Source organism: Citrus sinensis, chromosome 5, assembly GCF_022201045.2.
Source record: "Citrus sinensis cultivar Valencia sweet orange chromosome 5, DVS_A1.0, whole genome shotgun sequence".
Lineage (NCBI taxonomy): Eukaryota > Viridiplantae > Streptophyta > Magnoliopsida > Sapindales > Rutaceae > Citrus > Citrus sinensis.
This window is the reverse complement of record NC_068560.1, coordinates 11,762,388-11,790,213: the sequence shown is the minus strand read 5'-3', so window position 1 is coordinate 11,790,213 and position 27,826 is coordinate 11,762,388. Positions and strand designations below refer to the sequence as shown.

The 27,826-nt window shown below is 34.8% G+C and overlaps 3 protein-coding genes across 3 annotated transcripts; all 3 read right to left on the bottom strand.

The window, feature by feature from the left end:
- Positions 1–5,446: 5,446 nt before the first annotated feature.
- LOC102609069 (uncharacterized) lies at positions 5,447–6,582 on the bottom strand. The gene is made up of 2 exons (XM_052441089.1): positions 6,227–6,582; positions 5,447–6,101 (listed from the first exon to the last, which is right to left on the bottom strand). The coding sequence occupies exons 1-2, from the start codon at positions 6,397–6,399 to the stop codon at positions 5,537–5,539; spliced, it is 738 nt and encodes a 245-aa protein (XP_052297049.1). The 5' UTR covers positions 6,400–6,582; the 3' UTR covers positions 5,447–5,536.
- Positions 6,583–13,239: 6,657 nt separating this feature from the next.
- Positions 13,240–15,018, bottom strand: LOC127902250 (uncharacterized). Its single transcript, XM_052441088.1, has 3 exons — positions 14,144–15,018; positions 13,949–14,048; positions 13,240–13,857 (listed from the first exon to the last, which is right to left on the bottom strand). The coding sequence occupies exons 1-3, from the start codon at positions 15,016–15,018 to the stop codon at positions 13,240–13,242; spliced, it is 1,593 nt and encodes a 530-aa protein (XP_052297048.1).
- A 69-nt stretch (positions 15,019–15,087) lies between these two features.
- Positions 15,088–16,623, bottom strand: LOC107178395 (uncharacterized). Its single transcript, XM_015533528.2, has one exon. It carries the CDS (start codon positions 16,621–16,623, stop codon positions 15,088–15,090), a length of 1,536 nt encoding a protein of 511 aa, XP_015389014.2.
- Between the last annotated feature and the right edge of the window lie 11,203 nt (positions 16,624–27,826).

Sequence of the window (27,826 nt, the reverse complement as noted above, 5' to 3'; positions counted from 1 at the left end):
ATCTTTCGGGGACGATGATACATAATGTCCAAAAGATCAACTAATTAGGCCCAAAGGCATGTTGTTTTAAAGAATAAAAGGGATAGCCTTATAGTGCAACATACCTACGGTCGTAATAAAGTTGTTATGTATTTCTATGTTTCTATTAAAAACTTAATATGGTCATCTATATGCATAATAATTTATACATGAATTAAGTGTTATCTTACTGCACATTAGTTCATAAAGTCCATACATTCCAGGTAACGATTAGTAGGGCAAGCTGACACCGAGTCCCAACTGAGGCGAAGTGCATATAGGCATAACAAACCTTAGGTTTTATGATGGGCTCAATTTTGTTTCTATTAATAAATATCTTAACATTATCTAATAATAAGTTTTTGAGATATATACTAACATTTTGTAAGGAAGTTTTTCTTGTATGTAAAACTTTTAGAATTCGTAGTTATATTAAAAGTAATGAGGTTATAAATATTTTTAAAATAAATTACTTTTAAAAAGTGGAATGTTACACTACCCCTTATTGCTGTCAAATAAGTATATTTGACAAAGCATACTTGACACTTTTTAACTATCAAATATACCCTTATGTGATAGTTTTTAATTGTCCCAATACAGGGTCCGGTTAAATTCGGGTCAAGGTCCGGCCCTACCTAGCTTGACTAGACCCGTTTTGAAGTTCAAAAATAAAAAAAATGATTTTATTTGTATAACTTTAGAAGACATGATTTTGAAATATGCTTATTTTATTATTGATATAATTATATGATTAAGACCTTGAGCAATTTCTACATTTATGTTAAATTTTAATATATATGAGAGATTATGTTCTTTTTTAAATTTAAGTTACTTAAATATAAAAAATATGAAAAAGAATTATAGACTTTGGTCTTGGACAAGACCAAAGTCTGACTCGACCCCGACCCGATCGGGTCGGGCTGAGCCATTGCCATCTGTAAATGAATTGTTGTCCTACTAAGATTTGTCTTAATGTGAAGTGGGTTGACCCAGTTTGGAATGTTTGCTGACGTGCCAAGTCGGGTTTAATTGGGATATAACAGGTAGTAACGAGCATATATTCCCTAAACTAAAAATAAAACTCATGCGAATTGAATCCAACTCTGAACCTTTAAAATGGATTGAGATCGGATTTATAATTCGGATTGAATAATTATTTTTTTTTTTAAATTTTCGATCGAAAGTGAGTGGACGATAGAATAAATTCCCTATATCCAGAATTCGAACAAAATAGAAAACTTATAATTTAAATTCACTACTATAAAAATAAGAAAAGAAAGACTAAAATGAGTAATTACTAGAGCACAACTCTAATGTCCTTAATGGGATCAATCCAATGTGTTTGTTCTTGCATTATATATGCATGGACAAATAAATATGGAAGGAGTGGAAATTAATTTGGGATATTACACTATACAGCTGCGTATTCGGTATAACATCTAGCAAATTTTAGAGTGATGATACCTTCACCCTACCTTTTCTGTGAATCCACCCCATTTTCAAAAAATAATTATGAAAGTTGCACATTATTTTAAAAGTTTTAAAATCAAGAAGAGTTTTGGAGAATTAATTAATTAAATCAATTTTAATTCACTTTTTGTGAATTAGATTTTTTTATTATATTTGATTACAAAGATTGTTTTGTAAAATTATCAAGAATTTTATTTAACTTCAATATTTTTCTAATTTGTACCAAACTCATTGTTTCTAATACTACTTTATTAGTATAATTATTATTTTTTAATTAAACTAACATAGTGTCTTTATGGCACAATTCTCATGTAAATTATTAGGCTGTCAAATTTATGTAATTTACATGTAAGGATAGTGAATAATAATTAGGTTTCATTTAAAAATATTAGATTATAAGTCAAAAAATTAAATACCTAAATTATTAGATATAATAACTGATGTTTTATGAGGGTAATTTTGTCTTTTATATCATAATAATAAAATAGTAAAATAAAACTTATATTAAAATTTATGATTAAAGATGGTAAAAAAATCTAAGAAAAAAATTAATAGAAGGATTTAATTGATTAACTGTACAAAACTTTTATTAATTTATATTTTTTAAGAATATTGTGAACTCATTGTAATTATTTTTTAGAAGTGGGGTGGAAATATCCTCATCCCAAATTTTATATCAAACTTCAAGACTTTATTAATTTAAATATTCGTTTAGTCCCTCAAATTTGAGCTATTTTCAAAGTTAGGTAAGCATTTCTAAAAATTACCTAAACGTCGCTATTGTATATCCATTTTTGATAAAATATGCTAATTGTTCTTCTACTTTTCACCTATTTCATATTATTAAATTTGTTTGAATTTTAAGTTTTATTATATATTTTACTTTTAAAAAGTTAAATTTATCGGTTACTGGGTAGTTTTTGAAAAATAAATACTAACTGGGCAATTTATTCAAACTTAAGGATTATAGGGGAATTACCCCACACTTTGATTAATGCTCTTAATCCTAATACTAGATAAATTTGTGAATTATGGTCCCTTTGAATCGAGGTTAAAACGCAAAAAGATGCTTATTTCATAAGTTCTTCTATTTTGACAATTCTTCTAAAAGTAAGAAGGGGATTGCTAAAACAAACAATTTATTAAATAAGTCACCAAACTTTTTTTTCAAGCTACTATTATAATCTTACGTTTTAACGAAAGACAATTATGTATTATTTTTCATAAAACTTAATAAATAAATTATAATCCTAAATATCATATAACCATAACTGCAATACCGTACAGTCTATACATATTCACCAATATGAAAGTTTTGATCTTATAAGTTAATATATTCATTTATTACTTATACTTTTTTTTAATCATAAGAATCAACAAGACTAGCATTTGATTGTGTAAATTTTCTTGATGAGTTATGAACAGTTTTCATATGAAAGCTAATCATGAGTTCAAATAAAATTTCATAACCACGGTTAAAAAAATTATTAAACTTAGTATAAAATAAAAGGAACTTTAAACACACACACACACACACATAGTGCGTTCATAATGAAATTTACCAAATATACGTACATACTTTGTTTTTCCAACTCACAGCATTTAGCAACTAATTTCTTTTGCAAAGTAGAAGCACCTTATTTTATTAGCCACTGTAATCCCAAACTAACACTAATTTATTAGTTGTGGAAGTGTAAATCAATCAACGATGAATTAGTCTAAATTTGGATTGATGAATCAGTTTAAATATGCAGACACATCATATGATTGCTTCACAACTGCCACGCAATATCTGCAAAGTCGAATCACCGTTTTCTAGATGTCAGATCGCCGTTAGTTTCCATTAGATGTTGGTTAGTCGTTATCTCCAAAACGGTTAGGCATTTGATACAGTGATTACTATAGTGAAATTATTTTCTAAAATTATAGTTTTACCTTAAAACTTTATATAATTATATTATGGCTGAAAAATTTATAAAACTTTACAAGTAGGTCCATTTCTAGAGTTTCAAAGACTTCCAAAGCTTTTTGAAATTATACTATGACCCAAAACTTTATAAAATATTTTAAATAGGTTCATTTCTAGAATTTCAAAACAATACTTGTTGATTTCAAAGTTCTCAAAACTTTTTCAATTTAAACCATTAACTTGAAAATAACCAATTTCATAAAATTATTTTTTCATTAAGTATAAAACCTTTATATTATGAAAATAATGATTTATTAAAATGTATGAAAAATAATTTGAGTTTTTAAAATTTTAATCATTCTTAATTTTGTTTGTTATCATCAAAATTAACATTATGGACACATAAATATTAACACAAGACCCATGAAAGATAATTATCGCCAGAGATATCAAGTGCCACAAATTCAAGTTTTGCGAGATTCGACATTTTCAGATAGCTATAAAACAATCTAAACATGGATAAATAATTGATTCATTATTAACAAGTAATTATTAGATGTCATATAATCACTCATGGTAATATAATAATAAAGTTCTATAATAATTATATATCATACTATTCATGTCATAGAATTCATTTCAAATCTTATACCATCAATTATGCATATTTCAAGAAACACAATGAAGACAAGTAATATACATACATCCTTAAGAAGTTAATCTTATACATGATAATAATAGATAATATGACATGTTATTAGTGATGAATAATTATAGGTATATAATAATTAAAATTGCTAGATATGAGAAGCAAAAGAATTAGTACCTGAACAAAGTCTCGTGCTGATAACGTTTTAGAAAAGCTATTAGCCAGCAACACAAATAAAGAAGCAACACAAGATAAAGAATAAAATGAGAGAACAATATATTATAGAGTGATTTTTTTCATTCCAATTGTGTGTACAAAACAAAGAGATGAGCTCTCCTTTTATAGTTACATAATCACTCCATGAAATTAATGGAAAAATTATAAATCATAATTCCTTGTGAGATAGTGGGAGTTATAGGGAAGCTAAAGGTTGCTAATGGAAGATAGTGGGGAGACTAAAAAATATATGTTATGAACATCCACATTTATTTTAATAAATTCATAACAATTCAAAGATAATAGCAGAGCTGGACATGCATGCATCTGTACAATGTACAAGGGGGCTGTTCCATGCACAATACCTTCTAAAATTCCCACATGAAAATAATCATTTTAGCTACAGATTGTGCAAATGCACAAGTGACGTTGACATGCAAGAAAAGGCTTGCTACTTGTAGATAATCGTGTAAAACGTGTGTAAAATTATTTTAACGCTAAACTTTTTAGATTGATGAATCAATTTAAATTTGCAGACACATCATATGATTGCTTTGCAACTGCCACACAAGATCTGCAAATTATGCTCATCAATGCTTTTAAATATGATTGTCATGCAATAGAAGACAAGATTCCTATACTTGGCTGTTACATGTTTTTCTATATAATAGGAAAATGAAATTTGATCTAACAGAGAGACAACTAGCACGTTTTTTACCACTCAAAAGCCTTCGAGATCTAAGTCTACCATGTGAAGATCATCAAAAGTTGCTTATGTTGATCTTCTTTGATCTGTACACAACTGGAATCTTGACGATTCCGTGTACACATATGCAGATGATTCGTGCAAATCAACAGACAGCGAGAGCATTTTGCGTTACATTTCGCATGTGAATCTCCTTAATTGGTATTATCCTATCATATACCAAGAGACAAGTGGGATCTTGACAACTTAATTTATCATGTCTATTTTTTGAATTGCTTTGAAGTCCTTGTTGTTGGTAGTATGTGTGTAAAACTTGATCCATAGGTTTTACAATAAGATTAATTCTTTTGATCTAAATTTAAAATTTAACCCATTTATATGTTGAATCATTCATTCGCTCCCGAGATTAAAAAGATGATCGTAAATAAAAAATTAAACAAAAAAATTGAAGATATTCCGGAATATATCACATAATACTTAGTGTTTGTATTGAAAATTATATGATTGGACTGATGTACTAGTGTAATTCTCATTTACAAGTATGAATTAGGCAAAAAATTTTTGTAATCTAATTGTTGAGGATGTTGAGAAGGGAGACTCGAGCTTTGATCAAACGCCTATACAATGATTCGAGTCCTTCTTCAAGATCTTGAATGCTGGACTCCAATTCTTTAAGCTGGTTTTGCAAGCAAAAGATGTTATCAGATCTAATAGTCTTGTGACCAATGAGTGCAGCATCCACCTTGTCAAACTCATTAATGTCTTTTTCGTCTTCTTCGCATGCTATTCTTTTGGGGCGGATCAGCTTTGAAACCAATGAGAAGCCGCTTAGCATTGATCCAGTCCTTGGCCCAGAGATAAGGGACAGTAAGGATTCAAATGCAGTGATGGTGACCCCTTCAACCTCTTTCAACATGCTAACACGTTCGTCATTGATCGAAGCCGACCTTTTATTTTCCATGCCTTTCAAATTCCACAAGGCCTTATGGATTGTCTTTTTCACTGCCTTCCTAGAGGTTAAGTACTTCTTAATCTCACTTTTAAGCTCAGTTTCGTCGCCCTTTCGTCTGCGCAAAACTGATTGAAGTCCTTGTATGGATTCCTTAGATTGCAGCAATGCATTCTGAGCAATGCTGCAAGTATCAATAGCTCATCAACCAATTCCTGTTATTGCCTTGTGATAAAGCTTGTTGAATGAGGGGCAGTTGAAAGATTTTATCAACACAATCATGTAAATCTTGAAGGCCATTTACGTTACGGCCTATAGTTGAAGCAGCTTGAGAAGACCTTAATCTGCTCAGTCTCTTCAACTTCTGAAGTGAATGGGTGTGATTTAGTCGGCAAACTGTTTGATCGAACATGGTAGAAGGCTGCCATTTTTTCTCTTGCTGTGAACGAGAAAGCTACAAGTTGAACTAGTATTGCCATCATTTGGTTACCATATGCACATTATATATATCAACAGATGAAGGGGACAAGAGGAATCTTATCTTCTTAAAAATATCAATTAGCAACATGATTTCGATCTTGATCTACACATTATATCAGCTATTTTTATGCATTGTCTCCTCCCACTAGGTGGTCAGCTTATTATTTTAAAGCTCCAAAATCATATATATCTTGATCAGGTAAGTTAATATTGATCATTAAAATTATTGCCTCTGCAACAATATAAAAAGTTGTTCCCTGTAGAAAGAACACGATTCTGTAACGCTCGTGCATTCTTGTAGTTTATTAATTTAATGAAGAAATGAAAATTAAAATAAAGGCTATGCTCAATGTTATCATGTTATGCTAATTAAAAAGAATGCATGAACACTGATTATTACATAAAGAATCTTGTATTATAATTTTTGTATCAGATGGATGCATAGACATTGTCTCCAAGAGAAGGACAGAACCAGCTGGATCGATAAGAGGCTTCACCTTCGTATGTAAATAAAAAAAAAAAAAAGTGAACGGCAGATAAAATTAATTAATTAGTGTCAAGCTGATGATTTGTCTTGCTCAATTTTTATTTACGGAAAGAATTGGCAACGTGTTGGGGACATGATGATTTGTCTTCTTCTAGCTAGGACAAAGAAACAGGGTTATGCTTAAAATGTCACTTGAGGTGGAGTTCCCGCTCTTGAATGTTCATTAAAATTGCTGCAGTCCTTCATCCCCAGGCCAAAGTCACTATCCCATGATTGTTGAACAAGAGGGCGGGCAAGATCAACAAACATGACTCTATAATATCAGAAAAATGTTAGTGAGATTGTAAGTGACTGCTGCAGTATTTGATTGTTACCCTAGCAGGCAACCAGGTAGCACCTTAATTACCTCAACAAGCCTTTAAGCGCTGAATAAAATCCCAAGTCGCATCAAACTTTATTTTGAAACTTCAAAATATTGATCACAACTCCAAAATTTGCAGCTTGTTTTGCAAATCTTCCAGTCTTCGGCATGAATAGTATAGTTATTTTCTAGATTTTTCTTCTATTGTTTTTCTATTTCCTAGCTTAGAATGTAAAGTTTCAGAGGCTATATACGTAGTTTGGAACTAATGGAATAAAGGCATGAAAAAATGCTATCACTGCAATATTTCAAATTTCTTTTCTTCTTCTATGTCCGTTTCTTTTCTCGGCCACAAATTCTACATACCGCAGATTTTATTTGATCTACAAAGAATGTTAAACAATAATAACTAGCCGTATATTTTGAATACATTTATACAAAAAAAGTCTCAAGTGTACACTAAAAAATCATGATTCTAGCTAATAGAATGTACGGTAAAACCTTCTGATAGTCATAAACTCATAATGATAGGACCAAACTTATTTAATGACTATGGAGAGGTTATAAATTAAAAAAAATGTTGTTATAAAAATTATCATTTTGAATTAGTTATCCTTAGCTCAAGTGATATAGAGGTAAAGTATATATATGCTACGTTGATAATTAATTAATGGAGAATATCAAATCTAATGTATGGACATTGATATTAAAAAGAAAAAAAAAAGAAAGAAAGATATAGTTTTTTTTTAAAAATAATTATATCTATATAGTGTTGTGAATATGCTAAATCATCGTAAAAATTTACAAAATAAACCACTGTCTCAAACAATGTTAGGAAAGTAATACATATATTTTGTAATACACAGATAATTATCATTAGAAGAGGCAAGTTTCTTGAGATTGTATCTAAAAAAATTCTAACTTATTACAATGTGCAGGCAAGTTTCTTTAGAAGTGCATCAGATCCTCTTAAATCAGTATTGTAATGTTATAGTCTAAATAAAGTAATGCTATGCTTACTTTGGATACTTTCTTTTATCTTAACTGATATGTCATCAATAGTAATTCACTATTAGAATTAAAAATAATAAGGTTTAATAATCATTTATCATTTGAGCCAGTTAGATAGTGACACATCATTTACCACATCAATTAAAATACAAACTAAGGGTAAATGCCCGTTTAGTCCCTGTATTTTAAAATCACTGTCCATTTAGCTTCTATATTTTTAAAAATATCTCAAAACATCCATGCTGTTAAAGTATTGATACCCATACCGTTACTTTTTATTTCTTTTGGCTTACTTTTATAATATTACCCTTTTATAATAATTTTTTTGGACATTAATAAAAAGAAAATTTAAGATTATCAGTTCGTAAACTGATATGACACTACAAGAAAAAGTGCCTACCATGACAGGCAAAATCTGTCATAGTAGGGGGTGGATGACGGTTGTTCATACCGTCATTGTAGCCACCGTCAAGAATTGATGACAGAATAATACCAGTCATAATCTGTGATAAATATTTTTAGTCACATAACTGTCATAACTTTATTTAGAGAGGAATATAATAAATTTGAATTTGGCCCCTTTTTTTTTAAATTTGTGCGCCATATTTTGAATTTTTGGCGGGAAAATCAAATTTGGCGCGAAATGCAAATTATAATTAAATGAATTTTTTCAATTAAATCAAAAATTGAAATTATAATTAATAAAAAATGGGTATTTTTTTTGCACCATGAAATTATTATCATTTTAATAACAATCCTGCAATTGATTTAGTAGAAATTAATATTTCATAAATTAGCTAATTAATTAGATTATTAAAATTAATATTGCAATTAAAAATTAACTGACAAAGAAAATGAAATGGATAACATTGACTAAGATTTCATAATTGTGAGCAAACATAATTTAATCAAATTCGAGAGTGACAAGTCCAACATAAATAGAAGAAGAGTATTGTAACAACCTAAGAACTAAATTCCAGCAGCATGTACAACACAAATTAACAATGATCAGTTCAATTCCAGTAGCATAAGGAAGCCAAACAACAGAGTCATTTCTACCAACATGAACAAAGGCAACAACATAGTTCATTTCCAGCAACATTTCCAGCAACACTTCCAGCAACATAAGAGGAGCCAAAAATACTGATCAGACAAGGCCAGCAGTTCCCAAACGTGAAAATCCAACCTAAGAACAACCGAAATGTGTAAAATTGCATCAATATCCAGGAGCTATTTTCCAAACAAAGAAAAAAACTAGCGAACTCCAGCAGTACCCACCATCTTCATCATAATCCAACATAGAAGTATAATAAGCTAGATAACTGCCCAAGTAAAATATATTTCATCAATGAACTCACAATAACAACATAATAGGTAAGGGTTACCTCACATAACAGCAAGTACTCCAGAAAAATGGTTTGCCCACTCAATACGGACTTCATCTAATTCAGCATCAGAATATGTTGTCTTTCCGTTGAACTATTTATGAAAAATAAATATTTAGTGAAACTTTGAAACAGGACATGTTCTTTTTCATGAAGCAAATTATGATCAAGGAACTCACATTGTTCATTAGTAAAGAGAAGTCATTAATTAAGTCTTTCATGAATCTCATGACGTAAAATCCACACACGACTGAACTTGCTGGTTGCTGTGGGACCTGTTCACAATCAGCAATTGTACAGTTCATTTTAATAACAATTAAGCATGGTAATATATAATTATAGTTAAGGTAATAGTTCAAACCTTTACGGATCTGACCATCTTATTATAATTCCATTTCTCCTTACCCTCTTGTGCTATAAACATTATCATAGAGCTGTATACAAAAAAAAAAAAATTGTAACAAAGTATCTGTAAATTATGTAAAAGTAATTTTATATTGACAATGGTAATAAAAAAAATTGAACATACACTTTAATGAGCTCTTTTAAATCATCATCAGGATCTCCCCCATAAGAATCGAGATAATAAACTTCTTTTTTCAACACATCAAAGATGACCAGCACCCAATGATAACTATAATAAAAGAAAGAACAGTAAGGTAGCAATTTCAGTAAATTAAGGCAAGAAAATAAATTAATATGAGTTGAAAAGTATTAAAAGAGCATACTAGGGATTATAAGGCATAAAGATGAATTGTCCCTTCTTTGCTTTTTTCAATCGATCACAAACTCAACGTGCCCTAAGGTCAAATGATGCAGTAGGATTACGTTCTTCGCCTAGTGAAACCAGACCTGGACGAATGAATCCAAATGGTTTCACTCCTCTTTTCCCAGGGAGAATGGAAGCATACAACATCCTGATAAACAATAGACAAACAATGTTAAAGTCCATTAATTGGGACTCCCATAAAAAGTACACATAAAACTAGAATGATTATGAATCACTTACGCAATATAGACTTCGATTACGTTTACTCCTATAGCATCCATTGACAGAACTGCACTGCAGTCACGCCTTCCAATATGAGCTCTAATCCCTTCCAAATGGAAAACACCATCATCTAGTAGATATGGAATCCATTCTTGGTTTGACATCTTAGCTTCACACATTGTGCCAAACAACTGCAGCAACGGAATCTTGTTTCGTTGTACTCCTCCTGCATGCCTTGTGTTCCTCCTTGTTGGCAAAAGCTTCATTGCAACTTTTTTGCCCTCGTCCTTGGTCTGTTTTACAGCATCTGTATGTCCTATCTCTATTATATCATTATGATGTTGTGCTGATTCAAAGTTCAAATGTTTTTTTGTGCCTTGATGTTTAGGATTGCTATTTTTTTTCCCTGTAACAAATCATCAGGCATCTCCACTGGAATTTCAGTTGGGTTCAATCTTGGACTCTTTCTTGCAATGACAGAGAATTTTTTGGCAGGTGTATTCTTGTTTTTGTTTGTTATGTCTGTCTCTTTCTTAGGTGTCCCTTGCTTCTTTTTTTTCAAATGATCAGGCTGTTACAAACATAATTGTTCAGTGTGATTGGCATAAATAGTTTCTAAATACTCTAAATTTCTCTTACAAAGTAGTTAACAATATCAAATGACACCCCAGAAAGAACATATGTATAAATAGTAAACATACAGCAAACTAAATCCACAAATAACATGTAAGAACAGTAACTACAACAACCCTTATCCAGCAAAAGACTAAATCTAGAAATAATAAGAAAAATAGTAAACAAACTGACCTTTGTTGTTTTAGCAACTGCTTCAGCTTGAACAGACTCTATGCCATCATCTCCAACAACATTATTGTTTTCACCAGGCACGCGAGGGTAGCTGGAACTTGCTATATTTGAATGACGAGGTGTTTTTCTTAGTTCATTTCTCATTTCTTCCAACTGCCGATTAATTGATTCCCTCCATAGACGGTCCTCTCTTTGCCTGTCTCTATCAGCAGGCCTCTGGTAAGTTTGAAAATACAGAGACGGGGTCACAAACTTGCCCACTCCTTGCATATGACCACATTTTGGAGCTTTTCCTAAAGATTGTGCGAGAATATCATTTTTTCCAGATGACCACATCTTTCCTTTCTTAGCTTCCATCTCCAGTTTATCCTACCACACAAATGAATTAAGTAAGCCAATGTTATCAAAGTATAAGTAATCACAAATAGAATTACAATAGTAAGCAAAAACTTTCTTACGATTTTTTTAATAACTGGTTCAACATCGGGGTGGTATCCTCCATTTTTCATTTGCCGAGCTCTCTTCCAAAGAACACTCCTGTCCACTTCTTCTTCAGTAAGGCCTGTTTCTGAGCACTGTAAAAAGGTTAATAAAAAGTTAAAATGTTAGTAACAATCATTATTTGCATTAACCAAACAACAGTAAAATGTTAGCAACTAACTAACAGTACATACCACTTCCTGCATTAACCCAACGTAACCTTTTCTACTTAGGCGATGATTAAACTTGTTTTGTGCCCGCCTAAGTTTATTCACACCACTAACTTTCTGCTTAAAACAACCAAACAAACAATGGATAAACCCATAAGGAAAAATGTCATAAGCATTGATATATTATTAACACTTGAATTAGACACTCACTTGAAATTTTTCAGATAGTCTTTCCTTTACAAACTTAATCCAACTTTCCTTAGCAATCGTGCTGTACCGTGCTGGTGGCTTGAAAAGCCTTTTACGGTCATTAACAAATGGTAAAACATAGTTCCTCATTAGAGTGTACTTAAAGTTCCGAAATGCAGCTCTGATGGCTTGTAGTACTTGCTTCCTACTTCGAGGATGAACCACGAAGTACACCTTCAAGTTTCATTATCAAAATGTGAGATTTTTCCAGCCACAATAAAACTAGAGTAATCGTCTTAAGGAAATTATTTTATACCTTAACAGACTCCCATAGACGCTCCTTCGTATCATCTGGAACTCTACGCCAATCGTTGTAGAGGATTGGAATTGATGTACGAGCCAAAACACCAATATACGTAGCCAGCTCAATGGCTTCTTCACCAACTGGAACACCAAGGCTGTTGTATTTAACCACAAACCTTCCACTTCTTTTCCTCTTTTTGTTTTGTTCTGACCCAACAGTGCCACCTCTGCTTCACTTACTGCTGCTCTCAGGTTCATCCTCGTTCCCATCTCCAAACTCATCAAGATCAGGGACATGATCGGCCAGGGGCGTTTCAGGATCATATCCTTCACGGATAAGTGCCTCATGGTACTCTGATTCCTCACCAACAAATCCATCATTTTGTTCATCTAAAAACTCATCGAAATGGGCATCAGATTGCTCAGGTGAAGAACTCTCAGGGACATTTTTTCCCTTATCCATGATGAATATCACAACTGCAGAACAAAATCAAATGATGAGAATACATTACCATATAAAAACTGCCAAAAAATATAAAATAAAATAATAATAGATACCATAAATACTTCTTGTATTAACCTTAACATATATCATTTTGAGAAGGACTCAACAAACAGCTCATGCAAACAAACACAGAAACGATATTCAAGGTCCAATCTAAATTCCCTCTTTGCTGTCTCGTGCGTACATTTCAGAATCATCGTCAATAGAGTTTATGTTATCAGCACTTGGAAATTCAGTAGTCAACGAAGGGTATTCCACTGCATCTTCGCTTCTTTGTGTGGGTTTACCTCTTCTAGGCATTTGGCATACAACTGACCACTTCTTATCAAGCTGATCAGGTACATAAAAAACTTGGTTGGCTTGAGAAACTAAAATAAATGGATCAGATTTATGACCCATTCGTTGCAAGTCTACCAAAGTAAATCCGAGTCTATCCTTCATAACACCACCTCTGGTATGTACCCAGTCACACTTCATTATTGGAATTCTAAAGATAACATAATCTAGATCCCAAATCTCTCTAATCACTCCATAGTATGTGATGTTAGAAGTGACAGGATTTTTATCTTTTGAACTTGCGACTGAAATTGTTTGTGCAACCAATGACACTCCACTATTTTGAGTAACTCTATTTAAGTCTCGATCTCTTGTAACAAAGTGAAAACCATTTATGTCATATCCAGGATGTTGGAAAACATAAGGACGAGGCCCTTGGGATAACCAACGGATTGTTTGAGTAACAACGTCACCGTTCTCTATCAACATATTTACCTATTATTAATCAACAGGAATATAATGTTAAACAAGCACAAACCGAAACAGAAAGGAAAAAAGGAATTAATTAAACTAATGTTATCAAAACCTTATCTGTTGGCCAATCTGCAAATGTTCGGTTGTGTTCATCTTGCAACCACTTCTCATTTTTTCGTGGATGGCAAAGTTGTAACCAATCCTCATGCTCTCTAAAAATCAGTTAAAAGGATAAAATTTTCAGGTTCCTAAACTACCAAAACCTGACAAATATAAAGCTAAAATAACACAAGTTAGATAACATCACCTTATATAAGGCTGAACTTCCTCAGTGTTATGCAAAACATACAAGTGTGCTTGATCTAATGAAGTTCGATCAACTTCCACCATTTGTCCACCACTCATGGGCTTGTCAATTTCTAAATTCTGCACATGTCCAGGTGGAACCCCAATTGTGGGCATGTTTTCCAAGTATTCTGCACAAAATTCTAATGCTTCCTCGGCAATATAACTCTCCGCTATGCAACCCTCAGGACAGTTACGGTTTCGAACATAGCCTTTTAGAGTTTTCATGTATCGCTCAAAAGGATACATCCACCGAAAATATACGGGACCACATTGTCTAACTTCACTCACTAAGTGAATAGTAAGATGAACCATTATGTCAAAAAAAGAAGGGGGAAAACATTTTTCAAGCAAGCACAAACTCTCTACGATGTTTTTCTCCAATTCATCTAGCATTGTCACGTCAATCACAGTCCCACACAACGAATTAAAGAAGAAACAAAACCTAATGATAGCTTCTTTGACATGTTTGGGCAGCACACACCTTACGGCAATTGGCAAAAGTTGTTGCATAAGAACATGACAGTCATGAGACTTAAGACCCTGGAGTTTAAAGTCCTTTTTTGGAACAAGATTCCTAATATTTGAAGAGTATCCAGTAGGAACCTTGATACTTTTCAAAGCTGCACAGAATCTTGCTTTTTCCTCCTTAGTTAAGGTGTGGCAAGCAGGAGGAAGCCATGTACGATTGTTGTTTCCTTTAACTTGTGGTGCTAAGGTGGGCCTAATTTTCATTTCCAAGAGATCCATCCTCGACTTCAGTCCATCTTTGGACTTTCCAGGAATATGTAGCAGTGTACCGTAGATGTTCTCACACACATTCTTTTCAATGTGCATAACATCTAATTGATGCCGCACAAGCAAGTGCTTCCAATACTCTAAATTATAAAATATAGATTTCTTCTTTCACCACACGAGATCATCATTGTTCGCACTTTTATGCTTTTTACTGTTGCTTTTCCCCCATCTATTATCAATAGAGTCGACCAACTGGAAAATTTCCTCCCCGTTTAACAATTTTGGGGGGGTTTCATCACACACACTATTGTCAAAGGCTTTTGCTTGGAACCGAAATTTATGACCATGAGGAAGCCAAAGCCGATGCCCAATGTATACATTTTTTCCACTGTATTTAAGTCTACATTTTGGTGTTTCTACACCACAATATGGGCAGGCATAATATCCTTTAACAGTACATCCTGCTAAATTTCCGTATGCCGGGAAGTCATTTATTGTCCATAGTAATACAGCCCGCAAATTAAAGTACTCATTTTTGTAGGCATCATATGCCTCCACCCCAACATCCCATAAAGTTTGCAAATCCTCAATAAGAGGTTGCAAATACACATCAATATCTAAACCCGGTTGTTGAGGACCAGAAATCAAGAGGGACAACATCATGAATTTTCGTTTCATGCACAACCATGGTGGAAGATTATAAGTAATAAGAATTATTGGCCAGCAGCTATATGTACTACTAAGAGAGCTATGTGGATTGATTCCATCAGCTGATAGAGCTAGGCGAAGGTTTCTAGGATCGGATGCAAAGATCGGCCATTTCTCATCTACTAACTTCCAAGATGGTGAGTTAGCCGGATGTCGGAGTTTACCATCAACCATCCTCTCATTTGCATGCCAAGTCAAGTCCCTAGCAGTTTCAGATGACTGAAACATGCGCTTAAACCTAGGTATAGAAGGAAAATACCATAAAGTTTTTGCAGGAACCCCTTTCCTATATTGGTCTACAGTACCATCCTTTTTCTTCCATCTACATAACCCACAAGTAGGACATTCCAAAAGACCTTCATACTCTTTTCTGTAGAGTATGCAATCGTTTGGGCAAGCATGAATTTTAACATATTCTAAACCCAAAGCTGACATTGTCTTTTTGGCCTCATACATAGAGGTTGGAATTTCATTATTTTTAGGGAAAGCGTCTGCTAAAACACTCAACAATGCAGAAACGCTACTGTCAGACCACCCAAATCTACCCTTCACATTGAACAATTTCACTAAAAAGGATAACTTAGTAAATTTTGTGCATCCTAGGTATAAAGGTTTCTCAGCCTGTTCTAGCAACTCTTTAAATGCCTTAGGGTCCCCACAACAACCCTTATAAGCATCATTAACCATTTCTAACTCATTACCATTGTCAAACTCTATATTTTGTTGCTGAAAATGGTTTTCTCTTTGAGGAGAAGAACTCTTACGAATCTCTTCCCTGTGCCAAAACCAATTGTCGTATTTCACATCAAAACCATGCATATATAAATGATCTTTTACAGTTGTAGGTGTTTCAAATGATAAATTCCCACAATCAACGCATGGACACCTAATGACGCTACTCCCTGCAGCATTTTTTATAGCAAAATTTATAAATTTCTGGACACCCTCTTCATATTCTGTCGACAGTCGATTACATTGAATCCAAGATTTATCCATTTCGGGCTTAATAATTAATGTTCTTGACATATACATAAAACAAAGAAAGAATGTACATACTTAGAATATTTGTCTAATGTTATAACACCATGTGAACTAAACAAATTTTAAAATTACAAATATAGCAACCAAGAAAGCTGATAAACTGAATTTCATACTTTTCAAAAGTTCACTCTCCTACTATACTATAAATATAATAAATAAGACAGACCCCACAACAAACACATTACATAGTATCATAATTATAAATTTAAAGATATGTAAATTTTAAGCAAGTGTATAACAACTTCAATCTACGTCAAATAATAGAGGATAAGAAATGGAACTTACCAAATTAAACACAACAATCTGCTGTTATATCCAATTCCAGGTACAAATCCAGCAACAATATTGATTACTGAAATATATTTTGAATGATTAGTTGATAAAATTCCAAAACTTGGATTCAAGAGGGCTAAAAAGGTACCAATAAATTACATTAATCATATGAGTAAGCCTAAGAAGAAATAATAAACTACAACTTCAAATAATATACATCAGTAGAACAAAAATGAAAGCAAACACAAAGAAAAGCTTTAAGTACCTTAATACAATGCCTTCAACAAATCAAGAACATCGAACTGTCATGTTTATGCAGCAATCACAACTATTTATATTTGACACGCAAATGTTACGACTCAAGACAACAACAGTAACAATAATACCACCAGATGCAAAATAGCTACAACACCACATGCATAGGTAGATGACAATGAGATGTGAGAATCCCTCAATTTTACATAACAGAATCAGTTACTAAAAGTCCCTCCTCAGGCTTTGTTATAGACATTTCAGGCCAATATCACCATCTTCATACACAAACACTCATTTAACTTAACGAAGCTTCAATATCAGAAATAGCTAGAAAAAAAATTCACACACAAACACATGAATATAATTCAGAATTACCTAGAATAAAAAAAATTAACAGCATTATGCAATGCACGATTACAACTCAAAACAGAACTCAAAATTAACAACATTATATCTTCCTGGGAAATTATTTAGTAAATTGATTACCGAAATATATGCAATATATGCAATACATGCAAATACATTTCAATTTTTTACAAATTATTTACTACTTTACATAAAAGTTCAATAAATAGTCAAAATTAAATACATGCAAATGCAGCAATGACTCACCAGTGGGCGTGAAGCTTCAATTCACCGTCAAGCCTAGGGTTTCAACTTCGGCAACAACGATTTGGGTCTTCTTTCATGGTAAGCTATTGGGTTTCTTTCAGTCAATAAAAGTACCCTGGATGTTGTTCTCATTCCAATTTGGGTTTCGATTAGCACTGACTTCGTCCCAGCAAAGAGAGATGATTCAGTGAAACAACCAGAATGATTTTGAAACTATGGGTGTTTGGGTGTCGTTAGTTTGCTATGGCTGGCCTTTGAGGGTTTGCTCCAAGTGTGCTAATCGATTTTGAGATTCCACAATAACGCTTGCAAATTTTCTGAACACTTAGAAAAAAATTTCCCTCTTTTCTCACAAAAATGTTTCCCCCCTTAACAAAACGCAACGTTTTATTAATTGTTTTTTGTTATTTACGTCTGTTATCCTCAAACTTGCGAAACATACAACTGAGACGACATCGTTTCACTTCTATTTTAGTAATATAATATTTTTAAAAATTAAGTCAAACCCGCGCAATTAAAGTCAACATAAAAAATCAGTTTTTCATTCTTGATAGTCAAATAATTTATCACTAGTCTATCATAATTTCTTGATATATGATATTTATATCACCAATATATCATAATTTCTTGATAAACGATATTTCTATCACAAATATGTCATAAGTGTATGACAGAAAATAAATCTATCACGATTCTATTGTTGTAGGCCTCCAGACCAAAAACTGTCACACAGAAGACTGTCATAGTAGATACTTTTTCTTGTAGTGTGATTAACCTTCTTATGGATATCAACCAAGGTTTCATTTTGAGCTCTGGCATTTTTTGTTTGCCAGTTGAGAACAACTTCAAAAGGTTTGGGGTCTTTTAAGTGGCCTGTGGGAGTTATAGCTGAATGAATAAAGGGTTTGGTTATGACTTTTCGTTATAGATCAGTATGGGTTTCTAGAGCAGGGAAATTGGAGGAATAATCCTGTGAGGTGGATGAGAACATCATACAAGCCATAGGCTGTATGGGTGGTGTGGAATGCTGAATATTGGATAAGATGTCAGTTTTGCATTTCTTTGCAAGCCAGCTAAGTTCTTTTTGGTAGATGGGTAATGGAGCTGGTGGTGGTGGAGGATTATGAGGTGGTTTATGTTGGTGGTGTGAACACGGAGTTTTAGGTAATTTCTTTTTTGGTTTTCTTCTCCGCTGCAGTTCATCATCATCTTTGTCCCAATCATCCCAACAGGGACAATTTGGGTTACAATTTCCTGATCCTGGGGAATCCCAAAGAAAGTGGCCATTAAGTTTGGCAGGATAGACAGGATATCCTTTTGAATTGATGTTCTCATCCACCTCACAGGATTATTCCTCCAATTTCCTTGCTCTAGAAACCCATACTGATCCACAACGAACAGTCATAACCAAACCCTTTATTCCTTAAACTATAACTCCCACAGGCCACTTAGAAGACCCCAAACCTTTTGAAGCTGTTCTCAACTGGCAAACACAAAATGCCAGAGCTCAAAATAAAACCTTGGTTGATATCCATAAGAAGGTTAATCATATCAGTTTACGAACTGATCATCTTGAATCTAAGATAGATTTGATCACTTCCCAGATGCAGCAAATCTACCAAAATCTTCAATCCAGAATCTCTCAACTAGATTCAGAATTACGAACCATGCTGAGTCATAGATACTTTGGCCCAGAATTTGATCAGAAAGAAAAAGAGATCAGAAAATTGAAAGCCAAACTTGAACAGATTGAGTTAGAAAGGCAAAGGCCAACATTATTTACTACCTCTCCACCATTACCTCCCCTCAGTCCAGCATTCCATCCCTTTACACCTATACTTTCTCCCATAAAACCGCAAGACCCATCCAAGTTATTTGGCATGACACATACCTTGTTTAGAAATAATCCTTTGCCAAAACCATCTAGATCTAAACCTCATCCTCGACCAAGACTAGAAAAACAACTCTTTCAACCACCTTTGTCTATCTCAGAATAGCACCAGCCTCTCTATCCCCTACTTCCTCTTCAACCAACACTGACTCAGGCCAAAGATAAATCTCCCATGCAACAATATAGTGCACAGATAATCCCAGACCCATCAGATACAGACCAAACTTCTGATTCAAATCTAGCCGTTTCAGCTTATTCATCTGAATCTGAAACCGAATCTTGGTGGTGGTGGTGTGAACACGGAGTTTTAGGTAATTTCTTTTTTGGTTTTCTTCTCCGCTGCGGTTCATCATCATCTTCGTCCTAATCATCCCAACAGGGACAATCTGGGTCACAATTTCTTGATCCTGGGGAATCCCAAAGAAAGTGGCCATTAAGTTTGGCAGGATAGACATGATATCCTTTTGAATTGAATCTTGTAATTGGTAGCTTTTCTTGGGCTGTCTGAACAGTGGTAACCATTGCAGAATAAGTGAATGAGAGCCGTGTAGGCTCTTCTGGTGCTGTTGGTGGAGGTTGAAATGTCATTTGAACAGTTCCATCAGTTCTTCTTTCAAACATACTTTTTGTTGTCTGGATAGGAGAAGAATTGGTGTGGAACTTCTCATAATTTAAAATCCATTCCAAGGGCATGAGTTTGATGAGTTCATGTCTGAGGATCTATCTTGGAATTTGTATAATGGTTGTTATTTGATCTGAGTCTGCTAACACCATGAGGGCGTCAGAATAGTGCTTAGGTGTAGGAAGATCTAAGGCATGGTTCTGAAGCCTATAGACTAATTGGTGGTGAAGAGTTGCAATTTTTGCAGAAGAGATTTGTTCTGCACCTTGAATTTGCACTTAAACTTGCAGAGTAGTGGAAAGATTAGGGTCTTGAAGAGAAAGGTTGAAATTTGGATAGAAAGTGAGTAAAACACTTCCAGCATGAAGAGTGGTTAAGACAGTACCAATAACAACATCTTGATAATGTGTGAACCGAGTATCCAGCATAGCAATTCGGGCTGTGACTGGTAATCCTTTCCTACCATGTAAGGTTAGGATGAGTCTGACGCCGCCGATATGGAGATGAGTATAACCTTTTCTTTTTCAGTTGGAAATCAAGTCCGAGGAAATTTCCAGAGTGACATATTGTTCAGTTGTGGTAGCCTGAAGGGAACATTGATCCAATCGAGATGACTGGATATATTCTTTTGGATGGGGTCTTTTGGTGGAAATAAGAGTGCGGATACTACGAGTAAAGGAGTGTGGATGTTTATAGAGATGATAAGGACTAAGAAGAGGAAAAGAAGATTCATTGATTTGAGCAGATTCAAGGATATAGGAATATTCAACTAAATTTTTGATTTTACTAGTAATGTGTTTGGAGCAAGATTTGGGTAAAGAGAGTGTAGAAGAAAGGGAAACGAAAGTGATAAGAGAAGAAAGAGAAGCTTCGTTGGAGGAGGTTGATGCCATAAAGAAAGAATTCTCTCTGTTTTTGAAGGCTCTAATTAAGTACGTGGCGTTGTTATACCAAAACAATGATGAAAAGATCGTCCTTTGGACCAGTAGTCCGCATGCTTGGGTTTCCAGCCGATATACTCAATTGTTAAAAGAAAAAGAGCCTTTCTGAAGTGCATGCAAAAAGCCTTATTTGCAGATCAAATGCAAGCCCAAGGAAACGTTGTCTATGGTGAGATTGAGACTCGTAAGCTGCCTCTGTATGTCTGGTTACAATTCTTCTAGGAAAGCACATTGCCCAAGAGCTCATCCACTTTCCAGATCAGAATCTTTCTCAAAAGCAAATTCAGCAATTTGGTAAAGAGAGTGTAGAAGAAAGGGAAACGAGAGTGATAAGAGAAGAAAGAGAAGCTTCGTTGGAGGAGGTTGATGCCATAAAGAAAGAATTCTCTCTGTTTCTAAAGGCTCTAATAAAAATTGGATCATAATGACGAAAAGTTCGTCCTTTGGACCAGTAGTCCGCATGCTTGGGTTTCCAGCCGATATACTCAAGTGGAAAACAGAAAACTCTAAAATATTTTCATTTCAGGTTATATAACCCAAAACAGACATTTCTTTATTCTAAAACAAGGTATCAAACCAGATAAGAAATTATCAAAAGTTTTCTGATGCACAGGATCCTTGCCAGAGGCAATTGCAGAGCATACTTCCTTTAATTTCAAAATGAACAGATGTAAGTTTTCTTCTTATTTTTAAACCTTTTAGAGCTTCATTAACAGAAAGAAAAGAGAAGTTAGAAACTAATGATGAGAGAAGGCGAGGAATTTTATTAATATTGTGCTTCTTTTTTTCTTACAAAGAGAGGCTGAGGTGCCTTATATAGAAAATCATCAAGGACAGGACCCCTTGAATGATTATAATCGACAAATAGGCACATGCTTTTGGAAAGTAAAGCACACCTTTTGAGAAAGTAAAGCACACCAACTAAGACTTTGACAAATGCAAGCAGGACAAGGATAAGACAGGGCTCCTATCACTTTACAAATGACATAATGAAAAACAATAGGCCAACGGGAAAAAGAAAAAGATAAACATGACAAGCATGACTCATGCTTTAATTATTACAAGCCAAATTTGAAAAAAAGCAAAAGATGCCAAAATGCGTGAATTACGAAGATGAGAGATTCATGTAATCTTCATCGGACGAGCTGTCAATTGTATATTTATCTCTTGAAAAGAGGACTTTGAGTGATGGACGTGGAGTTTCTGGTGGATGTTGATGATCTGGGCGACAGGGTGGCCAAGGGCAAAATATCTTGCGCCAATCAGAAGAGGGGTGGTCATTGGATTCGGATGGTTTGCTGGAACTGGCTTTAGTTGTTGGATCATCTGAGGCATGCGATGGAGGAGTTTGTTGGAGGTGTTGGCTTAATGGCAATAATGCTTCCCGTGGGTCTTGTGCATCTTGGTATAGAAAATCAGTGAAGTCTGGTTTTTCTTCCTTAATGATAATACCCGTGGATTTAGGCTTTGAAATGGCTGAAGGAGTGGGGATCATGATGATATCATGTTGTGGACCGAGGGAGGTGTGAGAAATGTCTTTGTGTGGAGCAGGTTGGTGGTTTAGTTCACAAAGGAAATTATAGAGTTCCTTTTGAACTTTATCGTCTTGTTCCAGAATGGATGGGTGTGGTGTGGTGAACCATTCAAAAACTTGGTCTTGAATCCAGAAGAAGTTTGTGTCGGGATGTTGGAAGTATGGTCTATGAATAATGAACACAGATGTGAACATTTTTGCTTCTGATGCGGGCATACGTTTCAAATTATGGAATTGGGACAATTGTTGGAGTTTCATTCTCCACCATGGAATTGGAGAAAACCATTCAAGGAGTGTCCAAATGAGGGAGGTTGATTTTTCAGGATTGAACAAATGTTCTAAGGTGGCTGTTACTGGAACAATCAGTTTGGTGGCATAGAGGACAGTTAGGCACCAGACGTACCATAATTCGTCTTCAAAAATGTATCTGGAGGGATCCAGGGTTAATCCTATAAGAAACAAGTTTTCTGGATGGAAAGTGGAAAATGGAAATGAGTCTGATAAGAGATAGGCTTTCATGAAAAACCTAAAGACAACTTTCTTTGCAAACTCTTGTATGGCAAAGACGGTGGTGAAAGTTTTCCCAAGGGGAAAGGTTTTTTAGGTAAGGGCTTGTGAGGGGAGTGAAGTAGCCATGAAAATGATAGGAAAATGGTGTTATGAAGATATGAAAAACAAGGATTTATTTGGCTTAGCAAGTTTGGAGAGCATACCAGGAATAAGGTTGTGGTCTCCTTTTATATGCTTCACAGAGAAATCATATTTTGAAAACCAGTCTTTTAGCCTAAGCAACATCTTTTCTGGAACATTTTTCCCTTTGAAATTCATGATATTGGGAAAAGCTGAGTTGTCCATTCTGACAAGAAAGTGGTAGCCGATAAGATGATACTCGAACTTTTGAATACCATGCTTCACAGCTAAAATTTCTTTGAATACACTGTGGTAATGGATTTGTGTGTCAGAAAAGTGTCCACTGGCATAGGCAATAAAGTGTTCTTTGCTATTTATTTCTTCAAGGAGGATGTTCCCCCATGATTCGTCACTTGCATCAGTCTGCAATATTCGTCTGCCATCGGTGATGAGCTTTAATGGTGGCGAATTTTGCGCAATTTGCTTTAAAGTTGTGACAGCAAGTGTGTGGTTGGTGTTCCACGAAGGTGGATTATTTTTCAGTAAAGCTGACAGCTGGCGGGTGTGGTGACCAACATGAGGAATAAAATCCCTGATATAATTGATAATACCAGGGAACTGCTGAATTTGCTTAAAAGATTCTGATATGGAAAGTGGATGAGCTCTTGGGCAATGTGCTTTCTTGGCTGATAGTGGCCATCTTTGATAGTCATTCCAAGGAATTCAATGTTATTGGTGGCAATTGTGCTTTTCTTAGCTGATAACATGATTCCATGAGACTGAATAATATCAAAGAATTGATTTAACAAATGGCGATGGTCATCTTGTGTACCTGAAAACAACAAAATATCGTCAATGTAAATCAATGCACTATGCAGAATGGGTTGGAAAATTTGGACCATAGTTTTTTGGAAAATGGATGGGACTGTTTTAAGACCAAAGGGTAAAATTGTCCATTGATAGTGGGCATTGGGAATGCAAAAGGCAGTTTTGTAACGTTCAGATAGTTTAATGCCAAGTTGCCAGAATCCGGATTTAAGATCAAATTTTGAAAAGATTTGAGCATTTTTGAGGTAAGTGAACATGCTCTGTCTTTTTGGCAAAGGGAATTTGTCATCTTGTAAAAACATGTTTAGAGGCTGACAGTCTATGACCAATCATTTTTTTTCTCTAACAATCTCAGAATGTTTTTCAACATAAAAAGCTTGACAAGCCCATTGAGAACTAGTGTGTTCAATAAGTACTTGGGCCAGCAACTGAGAACATTCTTTTTAGGCTAGGACTAAGTCAGAAGGACTCATTCCTGGATGGGTGGCTTTGGTTGGATTGACATCTTCATTCAACTTGAAAGGTAATTGAATAAAGAATTGTGGATTTTACCAACGGGGATTGGGATAGTGAAAGTCAACATGAGACTCGGGACAAAATTTTAAAAACCTTGTGGAAATGTCTTGGAAAGGCTGGGAGGTTTCAGACAAACCATAAAGCTTTAGGATATAGGTGAATGGTTTAAACATGGACTTAACTCGGATTCCAGTAGGAATGATTTGAAGGTGTTTTATCTAGTGAATGATATCAAATCTTAACAAGATATTCTTATTTGGCAGATGGGAACTAATGACTTTTGTCCAGATAACACAATTTGGAAAGATTTGAATACCAATGGGTTTTCTAGTAATTAAGGTGGTGGTGAAGAGTTTTCCATTGATTGCTTTGAAATTTTCTTCAGATTGTTGCCAAAACTGAGATGGAAGTATGTCAGGGTTTAACATACTTCGTTGGGCCCCTGTATCAAGAAGACCAATGGCCGGAATTGGTCTTTGGAATTTGGAGGGTAAGATGTGGAGTTTTATGGAAGGGATAGGGATGGTAGTGTCAAGAGACAATAGTTGTTGGTGGAAAACAGTCTGAAACTCATCATTTTCAGAATCGTCGGATGAGTTTTGTAGTGCAAACACTGTTTCATCAGTAGGCTCCTCTTGTTCTGAGAAGTAGAACTCAATTTCATCTTTGTGGGGAGAATAATCAGTAGTGGCCTGTAAATGCTCAAGAAGTCTGATTGCATTGTCTTTTTTATTGGGGCACTCTTTAGCATAATGGCCTTTCTTTTTGCAGATGAAGCATCAGATTGACTTTTGCCTTTTTTGTTCTCTGAAAGAACTAGATCTTTTCCTAAAAAACTTGTATGATTTTCGACTGGATTTTGATATAGGAAAGAAATCTAAATTTTTGAGTTTTCGGAAATGCTTCTTCCTTTTGGTGCTGTAATCACAATCTTTCTTTTTCTTGCATTTGATTTGCAAATAAGGCATTTTGCATGCACTTCGGAAAGGCTCTTTATTTTTTAATAATTCTTTGAAGAACTGTTTCTATTCACATAGTTTTTCCAAGCATCCTTTGGCGATCTGAAAGATCTTTCCTAAGGAAATGTTGTCTATGGTGAGATTAAGACTCGTAAGCTGCCTCTGTATTTCTGGTTGCAATTCTTCAGGTAATGATGCTAGAAAGACATGTTTGAGAGTCGGATCATTGAACCCATTGAGCTTATAAAATAGGATTGACATTCGTTTGTAATGGAAATCAAAATCTTTAGAGTTGAGGGAGTAACACCTCATATTGAGGTAGTCTCGTCTTGCAGCTTCAAAGACTGCGGCTGATTCTCCAATGAATTGCTCATGAATGATAGAAAGAGGAGATGAGACATTAGGTAGTTGCACAAACTGTAATTGTGTGTACTCTCCTAAAGTATCAAACCAATCTATTAAAGATCCCGTAAAATGAGTAGCAAGTTCTCTAAGGACGGATGTGGTAGTAGCATTTGCTCTTAACATTTGGAGATTTGTCCAAGCAGCCATTTTAGATAATCTGTCTCTCCATTTAGCAGCAGGAATATCATCAAAAGTGAACCATGGACCATTTGAAGGTTTATGATAAGTTGGGGCAGGCCGGGTTGGGACTGAGGTTGCGTCTGGTGGATCTTCCTCAATATCTGAGGGTATGTCAAAGAATGGGTCAGTTCTTGAGGATTGAGCGGGTTCGGTTTCGTCAGGTTGGGCCATAAGGATTCTAGTGATGTCAGCATAGGATTTTTCAGAATCACTAGATGATATGGAAGATTCGAGGGAAGATTTGGTTTCAGATTCAGATGAATCGGCTGAAACGACTAGATTTGAATCAGAAGTTTGGTCTGTATCGGATGGGTCTGGGATTATCTGTGCACTATATTGTTGCATGGGGTGATTTATCTTTGGCCTGAGTCGGTGTTGGTTGAGGAGGAAGTGGGGGATAGAAAGGCTGGTGCTGTTCTGAAATGGACAAAGGTGGTTGAAAGAGTTGTTTTTCTGGTCTTGGTTGAAGATGATGTTTAGATCTAGATGGTTTTGGCAGAGGATTATTTCTAAACAAGGTATGTGTCATGCCAAATAACTTGGATGGGTCTTGCGGTTTTATGGGAGAAAGTATAGGTGTAAAGGGATGGAATGCTGGACTAAGGGGAGGTAATGGTGGAGAGGTGGTAAATAATGTTGGCCTTTGCCTTTCTGACTCAATCTGTTCAAGTTTGGCTTTCAATTTTTTGATCTCTTTTTCTTTCTGATAAAATTCTGGGCCAAAGTATCTATGACTCAGCATGGTTCGTAATTCTGAATCCAGTTGAGAGATTCTAGATTGAAGATTTTGGTAGATTTCCTGCATCTGGGAAGTGATCGAATCTATCTTAGATTCAAGATGATCAGTTCGTAAACAGATATGATTAACCTTCTTATGGATATCAACTAAGGTTTCATTTTGAACTCTGGCATTTTATGTTTGCCAGTTGAGAACAGCTTCAAAAGGTTTAGGGTCTTCTAAGTGGCCTATGGGAGTTATAGTTGAAGGAATAAAGGGTTTGGTTATGACATTTCGTTGTGGATTAGTATGGGTTTCTAGAGCAGGAAAATTGGAGGAATAATCTTGTGAGGTGGATGAGAACATCATACAAGCCATAGGTTGTATGGGTGGTGTGGAATGCTGAATATTGGATAAGATGTCAGTTTTGCAATTCTTTGCAATCCAGCTAAGTTCTTTTTGGTAGATGGGTAATGGAGCTGGTGGTGGTGGAGGATTATGAGGTGGTTTATGTTGGTGGTGTGAACACAGAGTTTTAGGTAATTTCTTTTTTGGTTTTCTTCTCCGCTGCGGTTCATCATCATCTTTGTCCCAATCATCCCAACAGGGACAATCTGGGTCACAATTTCCTGATCCTGGGGAATCCTAAAGAAAGTGGCCATTAAGTTTGGTAGGATAGACAGGATATCTTTATGGGCTGTCTGAACAATGGTAACCATTGCAGAATAAGTGAATGAGAGACGTGGAGGCTCTTCTGGTGCTGTTGGTGGAGGTCAAAATGTCATTCGGACAAT